Here is a 20,000-nt window from a genome sequence, read left to right as displayed (position 1 = left end):
GGAAATGACGAACCGCGGCATAGGAAGGAGACGAAAACAAAGGAAAGTGAGAAAACATAAAAGACTTTGAATATATTGGAGAGAAAGGAAGAAATTAAGGAAATGGATGGGGAAGACCTGAGGAGAAAATAACAAGAGAGAGAGAGAGAGAGAGAGAGAGAGAGAGAGAGAGAGAGAGAGAGAGAGAGAGAGAGAGAGAGAGAAGAAAATGGAAAGAGATATGAAGGAATGTAATGCAAGTAACGGATAGACGAGAGACCGAGAAAGGAAGGAAGAAATAAGGAAAGAAGGTCAAGGAAAATGTTTGGAAAGGAAATGATAAGGAACCGAGTAAATAAAATGGCGAAAAAGACAGCACGAAAGTAGGAAAAAGACGACGAATATATGTAAAAGATGAACGAAGGAGATGGAACTGATGAAAAGAAAGATACGAGTAACAAGGAGAAAATAAAAAAGGAAAATAAGGGAAAAAAATATGAAAAATTAAGAAAGGGATGATGGAAAGAGATGGAGGACGGAAAAGAAGACAACATGTGAGAGATGAGGGCATGGAAAACAAGTATAAAAATAAAGATAGGAGTAACAAGATGGAGAGACGAAGAAAAGAAGAACTGGGAAGAGAAAATTAAAATGAAGGAAGAGACGAAGGATATGTGTAAAAAAAAAAAAAAAATGAAAAGGCGGAAAAAAAAGCAAAATGTCGAGAAGGTCACATTCGGAGTGAGTTTTTGGAAGACAGTGAGTTTCAACGAAAAGACACGAATGAAAGAGAAGAAAAAAGAGAGAGACACCAGGATATGGCTAAAAAAAGAAGGAAATCAGAGTATTGAGTCGAAAGAACGAAAGGAAAGAAAATGAAAAATTCTCCAGAAGGGATTAATCTCAGAAACGATGAGAGGGAAGAGAGAAAACAAGTGAAAAGAGAAAGGAAGAGCAGGCAATGTGGTCAAAAGAAGAAAGAAAGAGGGAGAAGGGAAAGCGAAAATCCAGCGAGATGGAGTCATTTGGAGGGTAGTTTACGAGGACGATGAGGAAGGATGGAGAGAAGAGACGGAAAGGAGAGAAAGAAAGAGGAAAGAGGAAAGAGAATGAAAATGTAAATGGGAGAGAAGAGACGGAAAGGAGAGAAAGAAAGAGGAAAAAGGAAGGAGAATGAAAATGGAAATGGAAGAGAAGAGACAGAAAGGAGAGAAAGAAAGAGGCAAGAAGGAAGGAAAATCAAAATGTAAATAGAAGAGAAGAGACAGGGAGAGAAAAAAGAGGAAAAGGAAGGAGAATGAGAATATAAATGGAAGAGAAGAGACGGAAAGGAAAGAAAGAAAAAAAAGAAAGAGAGAAGAAGAATGAAAGTGTAAATGGGAGAAGAAGATAAATAAATAAATGAATGAAAAATAGGAAGATATGAAGGAAAATAGGTAGAGAGTACAATCGATAGAGAAAGAGGAAAGGAATGACAAGTAAAACAAGAGAGAATGAAAAGACGGGAGAGAGAGAGAAAAAAAAAATGTACAAACGAAAAAGAAGGAAGAGAAAAGAAAAATGAGAAGAATGGATGTACTGAAACATAAAACACCAACAAAAAAAAAAAAAAAAGGAGAATGAGCATAGAAGAAAATAAATAAGAAATAGTAGAGAATAGAGAAGAAAACAATGAAACATGAAAGTAAAAAAAAAAATAGTAGGTGGGGAGAGAAAAGGAAGGAAAGAATGGGATGGAACAGCAGAATGCAAATGAAAGTAGAAAGAGAAATGGAAAAAAAGGAGACAGGGAGGGAAAGAGTGCACAAAAAAGAATGTAATACTAACGAAAGCAAAAACAAACGAGGAAGAAGAGAAACAAACTAAAATAAATGAAAAGACAGGACAGGGGAAAAAAAAAGTGAGAATAGGATGATGTGAGAACAATGAATGAAAGAGATGGATGGAAAAGAACGATTCATAATACATAAAAGAAGAAAAAGAAGAAAAAAAACAGGACGGGCGAATGATGAAATGATGAAACAGAGAAAAAAGAAAGAATAATAAAAGTTGAAATGAATAAGAGTAAAGATGAGAAGAACAGATGAGAGTAAAACAAAAAAACACAGATACAAAAAAATAGAAATAAAAAAAAACCACAAGGAAGAATAGAGAAAGAGAATTAAAACCTCAAAGACACAAAAAAAGTAAACAAAAGAGGGAGAACAAAACACAAAACAAGGAAATAAAAGGAAAAAAAAAAAAGAAAATGCAGAGGGAGAGACGAAAAAAAACACAACCACACAAAAATAACAAAAATAAAACAAGAGAATAAAAAAACGAAAAAAAGGAAAGAAACATGGAGGAGAAACAAAACACACACACACACACACACACACACATACACACAAAGTAAAGGAAACAAAGAGGGGAAAATCGTGCAAAAAGGACTCATTTGGTGGTCAGGTTTATGAAAGACGGTGATCTGGTTCCTGTGCGTTCCGTCATCGTCTTAAGTTAGGATCGGGCACGCCAGGCACCGCGGGGGACGCCACTCACCATCCCGCACCGATCATTAGTGGCTTAGCCCGACCTACGGCTACATGATCGGACGCTTCCACCACCACCGCCACCACCATCACCACCACCGTATCCTCCAACTCGGCCACACACACACACACACACACACACACAGAGAGAGAGAGAGAGAGAGAGAGAGAGAGAGAGAGAGAGAGAGAGAGAGAGAGAGAGAGAGAGAGAGAGAGAGAGAGAGAGAGAGAGAGAAAAATACAGAGAGAGAGAGAGAGAGAGAGAGAGAGAGAGAGAGAGAGAGAGAGAGAGAGACCTAAACTAACATAATAAAGAGGCAAACAGGAAGACAAAGAAAAATACAGACGGAAAAACAGGCAGACAGAGAGAAATAGAGACGGAGAGAGAGAGAGAGAGAGAGAGAGAGAGAGAGAGAGAGAGAGAGAGAGAAAGAGAGAGAGATGAAGGTAAACAAACACATACACACACACAAGGATGGGAAGGCGAGTCGATATGAATAAAGAGAGAGACAAAGAGTGAGGCACAGATGTTCCAGTGGAGGTGCGCACGTGTTTGTTTCTGTTTGTTCCTCAGTGTAGAATTGTTTCACAGAGTTCAGGGAAGCCTTGTGTAGCGCTGCGGAGGAAGAAGTACGAGGATTTGTTGGAATTTCCGTGAACATGCTTTTGTCTTCCCGAATTTATGTCTCGCTGCTCAGAAATCTTCGCATTCGGGCAAGTTCATTAGAGAGTAAAGGTGACTATATTCCACAACTGAGTCTACATGTGGTGGTGGTAGTGGTGGTGGTAGAAAAAGGCTGGTTGATTGAATAAGTGACTTGAATAGCTGGCTGACTATCTGCTGCTTCACGAGAAATGTTGAAAATGCCCGCCGAACATTTCATGCAAAGCCCAAAACCTTCCAACTGATGGCTATTTCCAAGTGGTTATCAATATTTCCGTCTGGCTTCTCACCGCATTGACTGAGCGAGCGTGGGATGATGGAGACGTGTGTTGTGTGGTGGTAGTGGTGGTGGTGGTGGTGGTGGTGATGGTGGTGATGGTACAGCGGCGGAGGTTGTGTGTGGCTGGTGAGGGGAAAGCGTGCGTCACAGTGTCAATTACGATAGGGAACTAAACTCCATGTAATGAAAAGCGATTGACACATCTATAAAAGATAATGATAATAATAACGATAAAATTAAGTAATTAATTGTTTATGCGCTGTTATTGCTGTTATTGCTGCTGCTGCTGATGATGATGATACTGATGCTGCTGCTGCTGTTGCTACTATTAATACTACATAAAAATAACTACTCCTACTACTACTACTACTACTACTACTACTACTACTACTACTACTACTATTACTACTACTACTACTACTGCTGCTGCTACTACTACTACTACTACTACTACTACTACTACTACTACTACTACTACTATTACCACTATTACTACTACTACTACCATCACCACTATCATTATTAAAGTAACTAAAGAAACAGTAAAATAAAAAAAATAAATAAATGGAATAACATCTCTAATACAAAAAAATACTAATGTCTGTAATAATTTGCCTTAACTTCTCTTATACCACACACACACACACACACACACACACACACACACACACACACACACACACCTTCCTGCTGCTACCTCTATACTTTCAACACAAGAGTATACATGGCGACGTTTCGTTCTCTGCTTCTCTTGACACGAGGCCACGATATGAAAGCTTCCGGCTAATCCGTAGGTAATATTAAACCAATCGACCGGAGGCACGGCTGCAACACGGGCCCAGTAATTGCCCTCCGTCCAGCTCTCTCTTAACAATGCCGCGGCCTCGCACTGCAGTCCATCCCGCCTCACATTTTCACGAGGGAAGGGCGAGGTAGATATTTGTATGTAGGTGGTCTCTGCGCCGCCGCCCCGTATCACAATTCTCTCTCTCTCTCTCTCTCTCTCTCTCTCTCTCTCTCTCTCTCTCTCTCTCTCTCTCCTGCACTTTCTTTTTCTCCTCTCACCAACTCGTTTCTTTCCTTCGTATTCTTCCCTCCACTATTCATCAATCTCTCTCTCTCTCTCTCTCTCTCTCTCTCTCTCTCTCTCTCTCTCTCTCTCTCTCTCTCTCTCTCTCTCTCTCTCTCTCTCTCTCTCTCTCTCTCTCTCTGTTGTGCGAGAACCTTGGCTTTTCTTTCCCTCTCCCTCGCTCTCAAATTTCTCTGCAAAACTAGGATATAAATATAAAGATTGCGTCCTTCAAAACACCTCCGAGTTATTTATTTCCACTTTTTTCCCTCGAGGTCGTGAAAAATGTGTAGTGTTCTGTGCGGTGTCGGGGAAAAAAATGTTAAAATGTTATTGTCTTGGTTTGCTCACTGCGTCGAGATTTAAAACAAAAAAAATGAATACAGACAATGCAAGTCGTGCTCTGCTGCTTCCACGTGAAATTAAAATAATTAGGATAATGGTAGTAGTAGTAGTAGTAGTGGTAGTGGTAGTAGTTGTAGTACTAGTAGTGGTAGTATTAGTATTAGTTTTAGTGATAGTGGTAGTGCTAGTGGTAGTAACAGTAGTAGTAGTAGAAGTAGTAGTAGTAGTAGTAGTAGTAGTAGTAGTAGTAGTAGTAGTAGTAGTAGTAGTAGTATATAGTAGTATATATAGTAGTAGTAGTAGTAGTAGTAGTAGTAGTATATATATATATATATATATATATATATATATATATATATATATATATATATATATATATATATATATATATATATATATATATATATATATATATATATATATATATATATATATATATATATATATATATATATATATATATATATATATATATATATATATATATATATATATATATATATATATATATATATATATATATATATATATATATATATATTGTATCCCCATCTCTGTATGCCTTGAACTTCTTTATGAAGGACGTTTTAAGACATTAATCCCTTTCTCATGGCTAACTTTCTCTGACCTGCACGCGGAGTGGCAGCGAAGTGAGCATATTTGTTTACTCGTTCTGTTGGTCTTGGCTAGTTTTTCCCTCTTAGATAAAGAAAAATGTATCAGGTGTCCACTAACAATACCTGTCAATTTCATCACACAAGAAATACAGGTAACCAATATGAAGGCCAAACAAAGGCATTAGCTGTCAAAATATCGAAAATACTCAATAGAGGTGATAAAAATAATACCAGCTATATATATCGCCTGGCCCACTTATTCCTGGCGCATCTCTCCCCCTAGCAGGCGTGAGAAGCGAAGGACTCATTCCCCCGCCGCCTCGTCACCGACCAGCCCTACTTCGACCCAAGCATGTCCACAACCCTCACTGCCCACGTGGGAAGGCGCGCAGAGCTTCACTGCCGCGTTCACTCCATTGGGAACAGAACCGTGAGTTGATTTGCCTGCTTGCTCTCTCTCTCTCTCTCTCTCTCTCTCTCTCTCTCTCTCTCTCTCTCTCTCTCTCTCTCTCTCTCTCTCTATATATATATATATATATATATATATATATATATATATATATATATATATATATATATATATATATATATATATATATATATATATATATATATATATATATATATATATATATATATATATATATATATATATATATATATATATATATATATATATATATATATTTTTTTTTTTCTTTTTCATTTTTTTTTTGAGCAGACAGATTTTGTATACATGTCTCGGTTGTGTATGTATGTATATATGTTATATCTATGTATGTATGTATGTATGCATGTATGTACGTATGTAAGTACAGATTGATAGTTGACAACTTTGCAATAATTCACGTATTACTCCTTGTATTCACTATATACGTACTGTATATATGTAATACATTTGCATACATGCATATAGTGCATACATGTGTTACAAATTCGCCGACCTTGCTGCTGATTTATTTGTTTGTCAGTGTGTATGCTTGGTTGTTTGTTTGTCATGCTATTGGCATTTTTCCTCTGGCATATGAATGTCCTGTATACCCCTGTACGTGTGTGTGTGTGTGTGTGTGTGTGTGTGTGTGTGTGTGTGTGTGTGTGTGTGTGTGTGTGTGTGTGTGTGTGTGTGTGTGTGTGTGTGTGTGTGTGTGTGTGTGTGTGTGTGTGTGTGTGTGTGTGTGTGTGTGTGTGTGTGTGTGTGTGTGTGTGTGTGTGTTTGTGTTTGAGAGAGATTTCAGTTGCTGTTGTTTCATTTCCTGTTGTCTTTCCGAATGTCAATACATCATTCTCGTCCTTACGAATCTGTCTATATCTCTGTCTGTTTCTACCATACTATGAATTTGTTTTACCGTACGCATAAATCTCTATTGATTGACATATTTCAGCTATGAACGCAAGTATGCAGGTTTTACTTCCAGATAAATCATGAAAGTATACAGCGTTCCAGAAAGAACACACACACACACACACACACACACACACACACACACACACACACACACACACACACACACACACACACACACACACACACACACACAGTGGTCCTTTCAAAGTAACAATTCACTGCATTCATGAACAATAACCTTCTGAGCCACAATTGATGAAAATTAAAAGAATTAAAAGCATTAAGTAAACATTTCAAGTTAGAAAGGAGAGGAGACAAAGAAGGCAAAAAATAATCCTTTCTTCCTTAAGCAGAGTAAAGGAGTAATGGAGACTTTTTAAGCGATTCCGAGAAATAAGCATTTTAACTTTTTATCTTTTTTTTTTTTCTTTAACTGAAGCCAGTGGCAGCATGACACTCTGGGTGAGCACTAACGCCGCCAGCCTTCCCTTTTCGTCAGCAGGCACACGAGAGAGCAGCCGTAGTCTTGCCAGCCCAGTCCACCTCCACCTACATAACTTCGGACTCGCTGCAGTTTTGCCCTCGCCGAGTTTTTAATGGAGTTTCCGTCAAGAACTCTCACTGCTTTTAGTGGCGGCAAGAAGAAAGGCTGCGGCCGTCTTATAAATAATAAACTTCTCATGAAAAATTACAGTAAGAAAGATTGCAGTGCACTGATAACTTTGTACTCAGACCTTTGTGAAACACTCGAAGCTTTTCCGAGGTAAATGACGAACTTGATTCATTGGCCGCCTGGAAAAGATCATTTATAACATTTCTCTTTCGAAACATTCACTCTGCACTTAGAGGATTTCCTTTTCAATCACTTCCACTCAGAAGACGTTCACGCACCGCTGAACGCACCCAACAGCGCTGCACCCCAATCAGTTTCATAAAAATAAGATCAACATTCGTGCGAAGAAGAGGAAGGAAACAGTTTTGCCACAAACGTGGTGTAATAAACAAAATGCTTTCATATTCCATACGGACTGAGTACAGAAAGGTATCGACGTTAGGAGAGAGACTGGGTGAGGGACTTCCAGGTGAAAAGTATATGTTTTCAGGAAGGTAATAATATTGTCCTGGGAACTTGGAGCACAACTCCATTCTGGGAAAGAAATCAGGACTTAAGACACAAGGAAAGTATGAATTACAATCCACATTGATTGCTTAAAAATGACCAGGTGTACACCGAGTGTCTTTTGAGGGTTTCCAGGAATGTATTGAATAGTCTCAGGCGCTACATGACGGACAAAGGGTTCGGACAAGGAACAAAGGCCGGGCAAGTGAAGCCTCTCATCCCCTAAAGCCAGCATGGTTCAGTACGCGTCGCAGCTTGGATGAACCACGAGGAGGCAAGGACGAGGCGCCCAGGCACTTTATTCCAGACAGGAAAGATCGAGTGGAGGTTCAAGGTCATAGGTATTAGAGTCTTTTAGCCATTTTCCAGCATCCCTTACTGCAGCCCTCTCACCTCCCTTCCTACCCTTAGTAATCCATTTTGTCTTTTAGCATCCCTCACTACAACCCTTCATCTTCACGTCTTACCCTCACTAATCCACTTTTCTCTCACTACAGCCTTCCGACCCCACATCCTACCCTCAGTAATCCCTCAGTTTTCCTCGCAATCAGACACCTATCACGCTCCCTATACAAGTCGCCTTTCTGCCTCACCTCATTGAAGCTACTCCTCCGTCTTCAGGTGTCGTGGATCAGAGGACGCGACCTGAGAATCTTGACAGTAGGGCGCTATACCTACACCACTGACCTTCGCTACGAGGCGCTGCACCAGGACGGAACCAACCAATGGACACTGAGAATTACGTCCGCCCAGCCGCGCGACCAGGGCACCTACGAATGTCAGATTAGTACTAAGCCCGTGAAGGCGTTCACCGTGTTCCTCAAAGTGCTCGGTGAGGACTGAGACGAAAGGAGATGAGAGAGAGAGAGAGAGAGAGAGAGAGAGAGAGAGAGAGAGAGAGAGAGAGAGAGAGAGAGAGAGAGAGAGAGAGAGAGAGAGAGAGAGAGAGAGAGAGAGAGAGAGAGAGAGAGAGAGAGAGAGAGAGAGAGAGAGAGAGAGAGAGAGAGAGAGAGAGAGAGAGAGAGAGAGAGAGAGAGAGAGAGAGAGAGAGAGAGAGAGAGAGAGAGAGAGAGAGAGAGAGAGAGAGAGAGAGAGAGAGAGAGAGAGAGAGAGAGAGAGAGAGAGAGAGAGAGAGAGAGAGAGAGAGAGAGAGAGAGAGAGAGAGAGAGAGAGAGAGAGAGAGAGAGAGAGAGAGAGAGAGAGAGAGAGAGAGAGAGAGAGAGAGAGAGAGAGAGAGAGAGAGAGAGAGAGAGAGAGAGAGAGAGAGAGAGAGAGAGAGAGAGAGAGAGAGAGAGAGAGAGAGAGAGAGAGAGAGAGAGCGATTAAACCCTCTCACTTCAACCTTCCTTCATTCCCAGAGCCTCAAGGGGAGATCCTGGGCTTCCCGGACCTGTACGTGCAGAAGGCCAGCATGATCAACTTGACCTGCATCCTGCACGACCTGCCCGAGCCTCCTGAGTACGTGCTCTGGTACCACGAGAACAAGGTACGTACGTCCTGCCTCGCCTCTTCTGACAAGAGGCAGGTAGCAGGAAGGTTACGAGGGCCGATGGAGCTCAGGTCTTGCTCGACATATTGATGTTCAGAATAAATCCTTTCCGTCCTTCTTCGTTGAGTTTCTAGGATTCACACGTGCAACATTGCTAACAAGGGAAAGACAATTGTTTCCAGCCATTACTGCCGTAAACAATTTATATACAAACACTTTTCCTGCATTCCTTCCCCTCCTAAACACAGCCACCAACGAAAAGTGTTAACAATTTCATGCTTGTTGATGCTTTAATATATATCTTATCTATTTCAATTTCAAAATTTCACCAAGAGTACAGAATTTCAGGTTTACATGCACATACAAACAAATACCCAATTTACCGGCTCAGTCTGACTTATACTGGAATCCTGACCGGGTCTGGAAGCTGCCGCTCAGCTGTCCATACAAATAATGAATTGGAACAACGTGAAGGGGAAGGAATTACGGCAACCTGTAACCGGCTGTGGACCCTTGTGCTTGTATAACAAATGAACATTTCCACATATTCACTGAACAACGGATTGGAGGCGAGCACAGTAGCAAGGTGCTCCATGACGTGTGTCACTCACCTTGCCTCGCACGTGCCCGCCTTCTCCTTAATAAACGTACACTCTCCTTAATAAGATGACGTATTTTAACAGCAGGTGAAGGTGACAAGGCGCCCATCACGGAAAAATGGAATGTGAAACTTGACGAGCAAGGAAAGAAAATTAGGTTGTTGATGTTTTTTCCGCTCGATAGTGTCTTGTGAAAATTTTGATCCTGAAACTGTGCAGATTCTTTATTACAGCTTTCTTTTCTTATCCTTTTCACACTATATTCTCTTTTCCTGGAAAATTTTGTCAAAACATCTGACATTTCATTAAGATAGATGGGAACAGAAGCAGCGGGAGATGAGGATGGAGAAAGAGAAGAAGAAGTAGAGAGAGGATAGGTCGGTGGGATTGCAGGAAGAGAAGGAAGAGAGAAAAAGAAGAGAGCGGAAGGGGCGTCACGTCTGGCTATTGACGTATTAGAAAGTTATTAGGGAAGACCTTAAGAAAACATGCTAGGCACCTCTTCCCCTACGTCTCCCGTCTCCCCGCCCCTCTCTCTCTCTCTCTCTCTCTCTCTTACTGTTATGGCGTATACCTCAACATTTTCATATGAATCTATATGAATATATCGACACGCAGTCATGCTATGTGAAATAAGGTTAATACATCACTAATACACAACACAAAGTGGAAACACATCACTTGCACCAATGAATATGGAGTAAACATACAAGTAAGAAAAGACAAAAGAAACCATACATACATAAGAAAATAAAGGAAGCTGCAAGAAGTCATCAGAACCAGTGCCATCTCATCTCTTTCTCAAACTTAAATTTTTTCAAGCTTAAACACATTTTTCACTAGTTTGATACTGGCTACTGATCTTAATAGCTTCGTAATAACCCCTACATCACTTATAGAATTCAATCAAGCCTGCTCTTGTGTGTGTGTGTGTGTGTGTGTGTGTGTGTGTGTGTGTGTGCGCGATTTTGCAAGAGACTAGAACCTCCACGTGCGTAGTACCCTAATGTGTAGCCTATATAAAAGTTAGCTAATAAAACCTACTGGTACTATTGCCAAGAAGCCACTTTACCTTCAGGAAGCGGAGTACTGGTTTGGAGTGGTGTTCTTCAGTGTGGCACCATCATCACCTGAGTCAGATAAAAGCACCTGCGTTACTAATTAGTCACACCTTCTCTTCACACACATATGACCCTACCAGTCCTGCTTTTATACACAAGTTCACCTTCAAGTGTCTCTCCCACGCTTGGTCTCCTCACACGCTCGTACACTGCCACTTTAGATTCTTCATATTTATATTCGCTCATATTCACGGGTGATGATAATGTTGTTTTTGTTGTTATGGTAATTGTTGTTTTTGTCATTAGTGTATCATTACGGTTGTTGTTATTATTATCATTATTATTATTATTATTATTATTACTATTATTACAATTATCATTATCATTACAATTGTTATCATTATTATCGTTATTTTATTATTACCATTTTTATTATTATTATTATTATCATTGTAAGAATAATAATACTAACAATAATAATAATAATAATAATAATAATAATAATAATAATAATAATAATAATAATAATAATAATAATAATAATAATAATAATAATAATAATAATAATAATATTATTATTATTATTATTATTATTATTATTATTATTATTATTATTTTTATTATTATTAGTAGTAATAGCAGTAGTAGTATTATCATTACTAATGTTATTATCAAAATCATCATTATTATTACTGCCATTAGGACTGTTCAGTGTTCATATCAGAATTACAATATGAATATTAATATTTACACAATTATAATTTCCAATAATATTTTTGTAGTTGTTGCTCTTTCTCTTACTACTACTACTACTACTACTACTACTACTACTACTACTACTACTACTACTACTACTACTACTACTACTACGTAATACTACTACTATTCCCACTACTACTACAACTACTATTACGACAGTTACTAGGCCACTAATACTACTTCTATTGCTACCTCTGTAACTGCTACTACTACTACTACTACTACTACTACTATTACTACCACTACAACACCACCACCACCAACAACAACTACTACTACTACTACCAAAAGAAACTACAATCATTATTTTTACTGCCTTTGCTGGTGTTGTCACTACCGCCGCTGTTGCTGCTAGTTCTATCCCCCGAAAAAACCACAGCCCACCACTACAACAACTACAACAAATAGAACCACCACTACCATCACTTCCACTACATGCGTAATTCCTTTCTCCTATAATCTATTTGGGGAACATCAACTGAGCAGCTTCCCTTCATTTTTTATACCCTGATTAGGCCTCCCTCACACGTAAGACCCCAAAACAAATCACAGTTATAACCTTTTCCCTTTTTCCAGAGCATCAGTTACAGCAGCAGTCGTGGCGGGGTGTCCATGGTGGTGGTGAAGGGCCCCACCACCACCAGCCACCTGCTCATTACATCCGCCACCACGCAGGACGCTGGATTGTACACCTGCGCCCCGGCCGGTCTCTCCCCCACCCATATCAGAGTCTACGTTCTTGATGGTAAAGTGATAATTCTCTGTCTATGTGTGTGTGTGTGTGTGTGTGTGTGTGTGTCTCTCTCTCTCTCTCTCTCTCTCTCTCTCTCTCTCTCTCTCTCTCTCTCTGATATCTTCTTCCCTTTATTGGTATTTATTGACATTGCTGCGGTGTTCTTGGCCATTTTTCCTTATGTTGGGTTCGTTTGTGTTCTTTTGGGTCACCTTTTCTTCACTTTTTCTTGTGTGTGTGTGTGTGTGTGTGTGTGTGTGTGTGTGTGTGTGTGTGTGTGTGTGTGTGTGTGTGTGTGTGTGTGTGTGTGTGTGTGTGTGTGTGTGTGTGTGTGTGTGTGTGTGTGTGTGTGTCTGTCTGGAGTTTGTCTGTCTGTTTTCCCTTCGTCTTTTTCTGAATTCATGTATGTTGATTGGTCTTTTATTGTTTCCGGTTTGCTTCTGTCATATGTTTGTGTGTGTGTGTGTGTGTGTGTGTGTGTGTGTGTGTGTGTGTGTGTGTGTGTGTGTGTGTCTGTGTGTTTATTTCTCTCTCTCTCTCTCTCTCTCTCTCTCTCTCTCTCTCTCTCTCTCTCTCTCTCTCTCTCTCTCTCTCTCTCTCTCTCTCTCTCTCTCTCTAAACCAACAATTCTCATATTTTCGAGGTTTAAAATATGCAGCTCAATATTAAATGCAAGTTGAAAAAAAAAAAAGAAATCACATCATATACACCTCCCTTCTGGCAAGTCTTTATTCTGAAACTCGTCATTCACCAGAAGAGTGTGTCACGGCCTTGGATATTTCAAGTCACTGGCTACCACTTGTCTAAATCTTTATGGCAGGAGCACATTCGTAGGTGGACGGGCGATCAAATTGTTTTTTTTCACTTCGCGGAAAGGAAGAAAAAGGGAATGCGTTGAGGCTTCCGTAGCATATATGATTGAGGTATAACTTTTTTCTTTTACCTGGTTCAGAAAGAGGTGAAAAAAACTGCCAATCGTGACTGGGTGAAAAAATACTGGTGTTAAGTGATGTATGACGGAAAAAAAAAATGAAACGGAAAAGGTCGATGTAAAACACAAAAATACGTAATAGGAATATCGACACTGGCGCTGTATGTCTCTCCGCCACACTCGAATTTCACCCCACGGCTAAGTAACGCCCAAAAATACATACGTGTATACGAAACTTTCTAGAATAACTTGAATTCTCTCCGTTAGCAATATCCGCAGATACTAGGTTGACATCCATCCATCTTACCAACTGATCTCTTCTATTATGTCTCAAAACCCGACTAATAAATTCCAACCAAAACTCAAGAAAAGCTGTACCGTTGTTCTATATACAACAGGTGAAAAAAATAAAACAATACAGTCATCATTAAAAAAAAAAGATAAAAAGGGTTATCCTACTTGTATTCCTGGCCGTCTTGGAGATACGCCTAACATTCTGGACTTGTCTCTCCCTCTCCTCCTCCCTCTTGATTATTTCATGACTTTAACTAAAATTCTTCTTCATGATGTTTTCCATGCCCTCGCTGGCCTAAACCCTCATAAGGCTTACGAACCTGGTTGGGTTTCTTCTATTGTTCTCAAAACTGTGCCTCTGTGCTTGCCTGGACAAACTCTTCTAACTCTATTTATCGACTTGTGCCTTTCCTTTTAGCTGGAAGTTTGCTTGCATTCAGCCTGCTCCTAAAAAGTGTGACCGTTCTAATTCCTCAAACTATCGCCCTGTAGCTTTAATATCTTGCTTGTTTAAAGTCTTTGAATCTCTCCTCTATAGGAAGATTCTTAAACATGTCACTTCACAATCCTCTATCTGGTCGCCAGTATGGCTTCCGTCAAGACCGCTCTTCAGGTGATCTTCTGGCTTTTCTTACTGAGTCTTTTAGAGATTTCGGTGAAAGTTTTGCATTTGCCTTACACGTATCAAAAGCTTTTAGATAGAGTCTGGCACAGAGTTTTGATGGCAAAACTACCTTCCTAAGATTTCTATCCTTCTCTCTGCAATTTTATATCAAGTTTCCTCTCCGACCGTTCTACTGCTGCTGTGGTAGGCATCCACTGTTCTTCTTCTAAATCTATTAACAGTGGTGTTCATCATAGTTCTGTCCAGTCACCCACTCTATTAACATAATTCATTAACGATCTTCATAACTAAACTTCTCGCTCTATCCACTCCTACTTTGATGATACCATCCTCCACCTTTCCAAAAACTTTTTTCATTCAACTCGTCATATGTCTGTTAATTGCCTCTATGCAAAGGTTTCAATATGATGTTTAGCTTCACCAATCATTCTTAAGTGTAATGATATGAAGTAAAACGTACTAAGTAAAGTATGAAGTAACAATTGACCCTAAATATGAAAGAATATACAAGGAAGATATATATATATATATATATATATATATATATATATATATATATATATATATATATATATATATATATATATATATATATATATATATATATATATATATATATATATATATATATATATATATATATATATATATATATATATATATATATATATATATATATATATATATATATATATATATATATATATATATATATATATATATATATATATATATATATATATATATATATATATATATATATATATATATATATATATATATGTGTGTGTGTGTGTGTGTGTGTGTGTGTGTGTGTGTGTGTGTGTGTGTGTGTGTGTGTGTGTAAGAAGAGAAAATTGGCTAAAGGCAAAAACAAAAACAAAAAAAGGCACAGTCCCCTTACAGAGTTAGCCAAAAGACAGGGATAAATGTCTTGAAACCTCGCTCTTAAAAGAAGTCAAGTCTTAGAGAAGCTGGAAATATAGACACATGCAGGGAGTTCCAGAGTTTACCAAAGAAAGATATGAACGATTGAGAGTGCTGGTTAATTGTTGCATTAGAAAGTTGGAGAGAATAGGGGTGAGAGGAAGAACAAAGCCTTGTGTAGCTAGGCCGCCAGAGGAGGGAAGACATGCAGTTAGCAAAAGATCAGTAGAGAAGTTAGCATGAAAAAGCGGTGGAAGATAGCAAGAGATGCAACTTTCCGGCGGTGAGAAAGATAATGAAGACAGTCAGTCAGAGGAAGGGAGTTCATGAAACGAAAAGCTTTTGATTCCACCCTATCTGTAATAGAACTGTGTGAGTGGAACCCCATATACATACCAAAAGTACTCCATACATGGGCGGATGAGGCCCTTGCACAGAGTTAGCAGTTGGGGAGGTGAGAAAAACTGGCAGAAACGTCTCAGAACGCCCAACTTTATAGAAGCTGTTTTAGCAGGAGATGAGATGTGAAGTTTCCAGTATTGATTACATATATATATATATATATATATATATATATATATATATATATATATATATATATATATATATATATATATATATATATATATATATATATATATATATATATATATATATATATATATATATATATATATATATATATATATATATATATATATATATATATATATATATATATATATATATGACAACACGGGCTTGGCGGTAAATTTTTGCGGCGAATGCTTTTACCTTTCAGTTAAACCCACGTTATATTTCGCCGCCTTTCAAATATTTGTGTAGGAGTGATGTTGTTGTCAGTGGTGGTAGTAGTAGTAGTAGTAGTAGTAGTAGTAGTAGTAGTAGTAGTAGTAGTAGTAGTAGTAGTAGTAGTAGCAGCAGTAGCAGCAGCAGCAGTGGCAGCAGTAGTATCAATAGTAATTATAGTAGCATCGGGAGCACCACCACCACCACCACCACCACCACCAATACCACAACCAACACCACCACCACCACCACCACCACCACCACCACCACCACCACCATCACCACCACTATCACCAAAACCACCACAACAGTTTGTAGTAGTAGTAGCAGTAGAAAGAAAAGGAGGAGGAAGAGGAAGAAAAGGAGGGAGAAGAGGAGGAAGAGGAAGAAGGGGAGAGAGAATACAAAAAGAATACAAAGGAATAGTTAGGAAAACCAAACAGTAACAGACCATTTGATCCTTTCATGGCTGCTTGATAACTATTTCTAACCAGCTACAGGGAAGAGAGACAGGGCAGCACAAGAGAAGCTTCCTCCCCACCCACCACTTCGTTCAACTTTCGCTAGCATAGAAATTAGTGAGGATAAGTACCATGCAGTATGGAAAAATTTAACAGGAATTTTCATTGGAAAGGATAAGAGGAAATTCTACTATTCACTCTTCGATGGTCTTTATACATTTATATGAATGATTGTGGCTGATAGTGATATGATGGTGATGAGAGTATGAAGAAAAATATTAGAAAAAGAAACATTATAAGAAATAGGAAAGAAAATAAAAGAGAGAATTAGGAAAGTATAAAAGGAAAAAGAAAAAAATACTAAATAAGGTTATGACATTTATACAAGTTTTGTTTAGATGTGTAATTGTTCGGAGAAGAAGAGAGCTTGTTGAGCGTTAACTTTTGAATACTCATTTATTTTTTTTATTGATTCCACAAAATTGCAGTTACGATTTCTGAAGGACACTTATTCCTATTGTTTACTATGCGATTAAAGAAAACATGTTTGGCCTCGAAAAATTTGAATTCCTTGGGTATTATCTTGAGTCCATTATTTCTTCTTAGGATAAAATGATCAATGAAAAAATATTTATTTGCGACAAAGATGTTACACCCTTTAAATATTAAAATTTCAATTAGGTATCCTCTTACTCTGCACTTGGCTAAGGTAAACAGCTGTAGTTCTTGCAATCGTTCTTCATACAGCTTATTTCCCAATCTTCAAGTCATTTCATGGACTGCGCTGTATCCTGTTTAGTTTTTCAATGTCTTTTCTGTAATGCCATGACAAAAATTTCACACATTCGAGATAAGGACATACCAGCGAGTTATATCGGGAAAGCATTTTTTTTTTTTTTCAGATTTTAGTTCAAAGGTTCTTCCAATAAACTCAACTAATTTATTTGGCGTCTTCACTGCTTCTGTACAATGCTGACTCGGCATAAGATCTTTTGACACCACAACACCAAAAGAAGGAGGAGAGGAAGAAAAAAGGAGGAGGAGGAGGAGGAGGAAGAGGAGGAGGAGGAGGAGGAAAAGACTTTGGCATCATCACTAGATAAGAAAGAGCCAGCAACGTGACTTTTTTTGGTCAAGAAGAGGAGAAGAAGGAAAAGGAGGAGGAGGAGGAAGAGGAGAAGGAGGAGGAGAAGGAGGAGGAGGAGGAGGAGGAGGAAGAAGAGGAGGAGGAGGAGAAGGAGGAAGAAGAGGAAAAGGTGGAGGAGGACGAGGAAAAGGAAAAGGAGGAGGAGGAGGAGGAGAAGGAGACGGAGAAGGAGAAAGAAAAAGAAGAAGAGGAGGAGGAGGGGGAGGAGGAGGAGAAAGAGGAAAAGTCGGAGGAGAATGTGTATGCAACTAAACAATGATTCTTTTTCTCTTCTTCCACCTCCTCTTAAATCTTCTAAATCTTTGCTTTCCTCCACCTCCTCATTTTCATTTCCTCTCCTTCCTCCTCTCTAAATTTTTCGCTAGACTCATATCACAAAATTCTCTCTCTCTCTCTCTCTCTCTCTCTCTCTCTCTCTCTCTCTCTCTCTCTCTCTCTCTCTCTCTCTCTCTCTCTCTCTCTCTCTCTCTCTCTCTCTCTCTCTCTCTCTCTCTCTCTCTCTCTCTCTCTCTCTCTCTCTCTCTCTCTCTCAAAGGATTGATTGGAAAGACGAAAATGTATAAATAAAAATATAGAGAAAAATTGAGAGAGAGAGAGAGAGAGAGAGAGAGAGAAATATACAAGCCACATCATGATACCATAAAACTGAGTGTGGGATGGCGTACCTCCTCTCTCTCTCTCTCTCTCTCTCTCTCTCTCTCTCTCTCTCTCTCTCTCTCTCTCTCTCTCTCTCTCTCTCTCTATTTATCTCCTAATCCTCCTCCCGCATCCCTGAAAAAGAAGAGTCGGAAATATAGAACATAAAAATTAGTGACATCTTTCAAACCTTACTGATGAAATAACCTACATTTACTGTTTACTTACTGGTAGAGACAATGACGTGCGTTTATGCTTTCTAAAATTCAGCGTGTGTGTGTGTGTGTGTGTGTGTGTGTGTGTGTGTGTGTGTGTGTGTGTGTGTGTGTGTGTGTGTGTGTGTGTGTGTGTGTGTGTGTGTGTGTGTGTGTGTGTGTGTGTGTGTGTGTGTGTGTGTGTGTGTAACAAGTGTGAGTGTGTGTGTGCGGGTGAATGAAGATAAATAACAAGTAACAAAGAGGATTGAGATAGTTAGAGAGAGAGAGAGAGAGAGAGAGAGAGAGAGAGACAGAAATATAAAAACAAGAAATTTTTGCACGCTTTGTATATCAATTCAAACCAAAATCAACTGAACCAACTCGCTCTCTCTCTCTCTCTCTCTCTCTCTCTCTCTCTCTCTCTCTCTCTCTCTCTCTCTCTGCACATATATACATCGCTTGCCGAGGACGAGACCAGCGGAGTATTTATCTCACCGGCCCGCGACCCCGTACATTGAGACCGCAATACAAACAACGCTGTTATTGCACCGCGCTAACATGTGGCCCTCGGGAGTTAGGAACGCGGCGGGAATGAACAGGTGCCTTTGCGAGAGGTATTGGCGCAAGGCAGGGAGGGAAGAGAGGTAGAGAGGAGGGGAGGAGACGCTATAGCTATGACCCGCTCTGCCCATCACTCCGTCCGTCTGCCAGTCTCTCGCTTACATGCTCCCGTGTAAAACCTCGACTCGTGTTAGGGAACCGCTGGCTGTCTTACGTGAAGGAAAGGGAGTGGTGGAAATATATTGTGATTTTTTTGTGATGTGAGAATATGTGAGTCTGAGTAAAAGGGTGAATGTGGAGGAATGAGAGAGAGAGAGAGAGAGAGAGAGAGAGAGAGAGAGAGAGAGAGAGAGAGAGAGAGAGAGAGATACGGACAGACAGTCATAAAGAGAAACGCCAAAAATATGAGAGTTATATTGAAAAGAGAGATTTGAAGCGTGACTTACTGAAAAAAAAAATGTAAAATATGATAAAAAAAAATATATATATAAAGAAATAAAAGCTAGCAGGAGTAAGGCAAGACACGCGAGAGTGAAGGAGGAACACAAATGTGGAGAAGTTCGGGCTCGGGGAATAAAATATGTGAGAGGTGTGAATAAAGGAGAGGGAGTGAAGGTGCGAAAAAAATAAAAAGAAAAATAAAGAAAAATAAAAAACAATAAATAGATAACGACGAGAGGGAGAGTGAAAAAATTGTGAAAAAAAAAATAAATGTGTGAAGATCATATCGTGTGGAGGGAATGGCGAGAGTAATTACTAACAGAGGTATATTCCCCACACAGGTGAGGACGCCGCTGCCACACTCAAGAATACATCTGCCACGCACACCCATCCCCTGCTGCCT

The 20,000-nt window shown here is 39.3% G+C and overlaps 1 protein-coding gene across 2 annotated transcripts in view; it reads left to right on the top strand.

Moving 5' to 3' along the window:
• The window catches only part of LOC123513249 (zwei Ig domain protein zig-8-like), a 44,533-nt gene that overhangs the window by 22,967 nt on the left and 1,566 nt on the right, over positions 1-20,000 (top strand). The window contains exons 2-6 of one of the 2 annotated variants that reach the window (XM_045270321.1): positions 5,769-5,912; positions 8,569-8,779; positions 9,306-9,433; positions 12,432-12,600; positions 19,939-20,000. The exon at positions 19,939-20,000 is cut by the window's right edge and continues 4 nt beyond it. In XM_045270321.1, the coding sequence (XP_045126256.1) occupies positions 5,835-5,912; positions 8,569-8,779; positions 9,306-9,433; positions 12,432-12,600; positions 19,939-20,000 (648 nt within the window). In that variant the 5' untranslated portion in view covers positions 5,769-5,834. Of the gene's footprint in view, positions 1-5,765; positions 5,913-8,568; positions 8,780-9,305; positions 9,434-12,431; positions 12,601-19,938 lie in introns of both variants that reach the window. The other variant, XM_045270322.1, reaches the window with a different exon arrangement.

Source organism: Portunus trituberculatus, chromosome 35 (genome assembly GCF_017591435.1).
Source record: "Portunus trituberculatus isolate SZX2019 chromosome 35, ASM1759143v1, whole genome shotgun sequence".
Classification (NCBI taxonomy): domain Eukaryota; kingdom Metazoa; phylum Arthropoda; class Malacostraca; order Decapoda; family Portunidae; genus Portunus; species Portunus trituberculatus.
Note: the sequence above shows the minus strand (reverse complement) of the source record. Positions and strands in the feature narration are given on the sequence as shown.